Source organism: Calidris pugnax, unplaced genomic scaffold (genome assembly GCF_001431845.1).
Source record: "Calidris pugnax isolate Ruff unplaced genomic scaffold, ASM143184v1 scaffold341, whole genome shotgun sequence".
Lineage (NCBI taxonomy): Eukaryota > Metazoa > Chordata > Aves > Charadriiformes > Scolopacidae > Calidris > Calidris pugnax.
Genome location: NW_015091149.1, coordinates 271,794 through 276,876, shown reverse-complemented (window position 1 = coordinate 276,876; position 5,083 = coordinate 271,794). Strand labels below are relative to the sequence as shown.

General features: G+C 61.0%; 1 protein-coding gene across 1 annotated transcript in view; it reads left to right on the top strand.

Moving 5' to 3' along the window:
- Positions 1 to 4,128, top strand: part of IFI35 (interferon induced protein 35) — a 4,998-nt gene extending 870 nt beyond the window's left edge. Inside the window, exons 2-8 of the mRNA XM_014959059.1 lie at positions 172 to 327; positions 1,444 to 1,557; positions 2,351 to 2,495; positions 2,920 to 3,053; positions 3,168 to 3,357; positions 3,605 to 3,711; positions 3,870 to 4,128. Coding sequence (XP_014814545.1) covers positions 172 to 327; positions 1,444 to 1,557; positions 2,351 to 2,495; positions 2,920 to 3,053; positions 3,168 to 3,357; positions 3,605 to 3,711; positions 3,870 to 4,061 — 1,038 coding nt within the window. The 3' untranslated portion in view covers positions 4,062 to 4,128. The remainder of the gene's footprint in view (positions 1 to 171; positions 328 to 1,443; positions 1,558 to 2,350; positions 2,496 to 2,919; positions 3,054 to 3,167; positions 3,358 to 3,604; positions 3,712 to 3,869) is intronic.
- Positions 4,129 to 5,083: the final 955 nt, after the last annotated feature.

Sequence of the window (5,083 nt, the reverse complement as noted above, 5' to 3'; positions counted from 1 at the left end):
GCAGGGAGGGGGTTTCCCGGGGTTAGGAGAGCCTGTGCTGGGGTGCAGGGCTCAGCGGGGGGGCAGCCCCCCATTCCCCAGCGAGCAGCGTGTGCGGGGGGGGTGGGGGCAGGCAGTGTTGGGGCCCAGCACCCGCGGGGGGGTCTCACTCTCCAGCGGTGCCTCTCGCAGGAGCTCTGTCGTGCTCTGGAGCAAGACCACGAGAAGATTCAGGCGGCCAAGGAGCTTGTGGACCAACGGACACGGGAGCTGAGGGAAGAGGGAGAACTTCTTCATAAAAAGCTCCAACAAATGTGTTTGACCGTTGAGGAAGAGCAGTCCTGCCAGGTTGGTGGTCGTCTTGGGCCAGGAAAGGGGGTGGTGGGGCTCACTGCCCTGAGAGACCCCTTTGCCCTGTGTTAACGGAGCTGCTCATGCGAAGAAAAGTTGGGAAAAGGCCTGAGGAAACGTCCTGTCTGGTGCCAAATGTTGTGTGTGTGTGTCCCCGAGTCTGTCACTGCCAGGACCAGGGTCTCCTTGCAGCACCAGGGGGTGGGACCCCTCCTCACACACAGACTCTTGCTCCCCAGCACTCTCCCTCCTTCCTCGGTTTCCCCACAGCGGAGTTTCGGGAGTTGGGTTTTATAAAAGTAATGGAATTGAAAGGTGCAGCAGCAGGGTCAGCCTGGGCCAGGCGCCTCCGGGGAGCGACCAACAGAGAAATCCCTAGGAAATCACACCTTTGCTTCTCTACACCCGCCCTCACGCTGTTCACCTGCCTTTCAGTGCGACCCTGATCTTTGGTCTGGGCACCCTCTCTGTGCCCCAGCTGGCCCCTGCTCTGCTCTTGTCTGGCGGGTTCCCAGTTGCCACCAAGGGCTGGAGCCTCCTTATCTCCTGCTTTGTGCTCCTCCTGCGCCTGCGCTCGCTGGCGGAACACACTGAAAAATCTCAGGGTTAGGGAAAACACTATCAAAACATGGGCGTGTTATCAACATTTTCCTCAGGCTAAAAGGCCAAACAAAGCTCGGCACCAGCTGCTGGGGAAATCGCTGAGAAAAGTAGCTTTGTCGTGGCCTGAGGACTTCAGCAAATCCAGCTGGTGGTGCTCAGCAAAGCCAGGCAAACAGCATCAATCACACCATGTTATAACGCTAAGTCATTTATTCTAACTAAAACCTTCTTATTTAAGTTAAACTAATACAACTGATAATAAATAAATAACTCATCTCAACCCCTGGACCTGGGGGAAGGTTTCATGGGATGTCACATCAGGCCTGTGCCAAGAATTGAGCGCGGGCAGGGGGTGGAGGCTGTGAGGTGGGGGGCAGGGGTAGGGCTGGGGGGAACCAGGAGCTGGCAAATGGGGCTTGAGGAGCCGTGTCCAAGAACTTGGTGCTGAGAAGGGAAGATGTGCTGCAGCCCCTCGCCCCTCCTTACTGCCCCCTCTTCCTTTCCTTCCAGATGGACTTTTTTTTAGCAAAGGAGGAGAATTACAGACTGAGGCAGGAGAAGCAGCTGCTGAAAAGGAAACTGGAAGAATTGAAGAAGAAGGTCATCGGGGAGGATCTGGTGACGGTAACGGAGTGTCTGGGCATTGGGGGGGACTGTTGCCAGCCTGGCTGGGGGGGCTGCAGCGAATGCAGCTGGGCACTGTGTGGTGACCAGCACTGCTCCTCTGCCAGGGCCAGGAGCTCCAGTTGTGGCTCTGGGACCCCAGGCACAGCCAAGCCCCAGGAGAGACTCTGCTGGGGCTCTTTGGCTGTTTGTTTTGAGCCATGAGCTTGTTTCTAGTTCGTGGACTGGCAGGGACAGGTCCTCTGTGGGGTCCGGTCTTCTCCAGGTGCTGTCTCTGTACTTGAACCTAGATCATAGAATCATAGAATCATAGAATCATAGAATCATTGAGGTTGGAAGAGACCCTTGGGATCATCGAGTCCAACCATCTCCCCTACTCTACAAAGTCCTCCCCTACACCATGTCCCTCAGCACTGCATCTAAACGGCCCTTAAACACAGCCAGGGATGGGGACTCCACCCCCTCCCTGGGCAGCCTGTTCCAATGCCCGACCACTCTTTGGGTGAAAAATTCCTTCCTAATGTTCCATCTAAACCTCCCCTGTTGGAGCTTGAAGCCGTTCCCTCTCGTTCTATTGTTAATTACCTGTGAGAAGAGACCAGCACCAACCTCTCTACAGTGTCCTTTCAAGTAGTTGTAGAGAGTGATGAGGTCTCCCCTCAGCCTCCTCTTCCTCATACTGAACAGCCCCAGCTCCTTCAGCCGCTCTTCATATGATTTGTCTTCTAGGCCCTTCACTAGTTTTGTTGCCCTCCTCTGCACTTGCTCCAGCACCTTGATATCTCTCTTGTAGATGCTGCCGGCCTTGCCGGAGAAGAAAATGGTGTTTAAGGGACTTGTGACAAACAAGGGGGACATGAACAAGCTGGTTCTCACCCCGCTGATCCGCTACCCTCTGCTGGGGGGCTCAGCTCTTGTCACCTTTGAGAAGGCAGAAGGTAAGAGCGAGAAGTGTGGTGACACAGCTGCATGTCCTGGGCGATGGGCTCTGGGTCCTGCCCTGCATCCTCCTCCCCGAGGCCAGGGCTCAGAGCTCTGCCCCCTCCACTGTCGCTGTGTGGGGGTCTTGTCCCCTCCCCAAAGCTGCCCTACATCCTGTCCCTTCCCCAAAGCTGCCCTATATCCTGTCCCCTCCCCAAAGCTGCCCCACATCCTGTCCCTTCCCCAAAGCTGCCCCATGTCCTGTCCCTTCCCCAAAGCTGCCCCACGTCCTGTCCCCTCCCCAAAGCTGCCCTATGTCCTGTCCCCTCCCCAAAGCTGCCCCACGTCCTGTCCCTTCCCCAAAGCCCCACGTCCTGTCCCATGGTGTGCTTGGGGCCGGCGTCAATCCCCGGTGCCGGGGGCTCTCCCTGCTTCTTGCAGTGGCGCAGGGGATCGTGGAGGCGAAGGAGCACACGGTGCAGCTGAGCTTTGGGGAAGAGCTGGAGGAGCTCGAGCGGTGCAGGGTGCGGGTGCAGGCGGCGCCGGTGGACCTTCTGCTGCCATCTGACCTGGAGGTGGGTCCCAAAGGGCTGCAGAGCTCCCCTGGGCACGCACCAGCTTGGCTGTGCCCAGCCCCTGCCCTGCCCTGCTCCCCCAAGCCCCCGCTGACCACCCCGTGGCACCCCCAGATCAGCCTGACGCGGAGCAGCAGGACTATCCTGGTGTCCAACCTGCCCCGCCTGGGCATCTCCGACGAGGCGCTGCTGGACAAGCTGGAGCTCTTCTTCAGCAAGACCAAGAACGAGGGCGGCGAGGTGGAGAGCAGGGAGTTCCTGGACGACTCCAGCCAAGTGGTGCTGACCTTCGCACGGGATGGGGGTGTGTGGGGCAGGGAGGGAGGTGTGCCCCACTGGTCCCCAGGTCTCCTGGGAGCAGATGGAGCTGTGTCTGGGGGGAGTGGGGAAGGCAGGGTGGGCCCGGGTTGTCCCATCTCCCCCAGGAGTGTGCTGGTGCAGGTGAGTTGGGGCTGGGCAGTGCCAGCCTTGGTGTCTGTGTTGGGGACACAGCCTCCCCCGGAGCTTGGCAGGGGCCGGGGGGGGCTCAGGGCTTCCCTCTCCATCTGCAGTGGCAGAGCCGCTAATTGCGAGGGGCCACATCCAGGTGCCAATTGGGAAAGGAAAATACAACCTCAAAATATCACCGTGCCTGAGTGGAGAGGTCACTAACCTGCAGGTAAGGGCACGGCCCCCAGTGCCACGTGGCACCTGCCAGAGCACGGGGGGGGCTCCTGAAGCCCCGCTCCCCCCTCGCCGTGCAGCCTGAGCCAAGTGAGTGCTCCTGGGGGTCCCCTCCCCTGCGGGGCCACCCCGGCTCACCCCGTCTCTGCCCAGCTCCAGCCCCACCGCTGCCCCAGGACCGTCCTGCTCTCGGGGATCCCGGACGTGCTGGGCACGGAGGCCATGAGGGACGCCTTGGAGATCCACTTCCAGAAGGCCAGCCGTGGTGGGGGCGAGGTGGACGCCCTCGCCTACGTCCCGGCGGGTCAGTGGGGGGTGGCCGTTTTCGAGGAGGATGTGGGATAGCTCCGGCCACCCCCCCATCAGTCGGTGTGGCCACTGGCCATGGTGGCAATTAAAGCATCTGCTGGGAGCGGCGTGTCCGTCGTGCTGATTCGGGATGGGATGGGATGGAACGGGACAGAACGGAACAGGATGGGACGGGATGGGACGGGATGAGATGGGATGGGATGGGACAGGTTGGGTTGGGATGGGATAAGACGAGATGGGATGCGACGGGATGGGACAGCATGGGATGGGATGGAACGGGACGGGATGGAACAGGACGGAACGGGATGGGATGGGACAGGATGGGATGAGACGGGATGGGATGAGACGGGATGGGATGAGACGGGATGGGACGGGACAGGATGGGATGGGTCAGGATGGGATGGGTTGGAACGGGATGGAACGGGATAGGATGGAACAGGACGGGACAGGACGGGATGGGATGGGACGGAACGGGACGGAACGGGACGGGATGGGACGGGATGGAACAGGATGGAACGGGATGGAACGGAACGGGATGGGACGAGACGGGAGGGGACGGGATGGAACGGGATGGGATGGGACGGGACGGGATGGAACGGAACGGGATGGGACGAGACGGGATGGAACGGGATGGAACAGGATGGGATGGGACGGGACGGGACGGGCCCTGCACAAGACCCGCGGGCACGGCTGGGCCCTTCCCGGGGCGGGGACCGGCGGGCACCGGGTGCGGGCGGAGTTCAGACCAGACCAGGCCTCCTCTGCTCCCTGCCACAGGGGGGTGGGTTTTAACTGAGCCCCATCTGGAGGATCAGGGCTGCTCTGCCCCCTCCCCAGTCCCAGGGTCCTGTGGGACCCCTAAGGGCTGTGAGGGACTTGCCCGTGTCCCCAGGGGAGCTGGGGCAGGAGCTGTGGTCCCCAGGCTGCTGCAGCCCCCGCACCATCACCTCCATCCCACACGCAGAAGACTCCTGTCACTCCCTCCTCCTCCTCAGGGCCCCCAGGGACAGTCAGTGCCCACCACGGGGGCCACCCCCATGGAGCCGTGGGACCTGCAT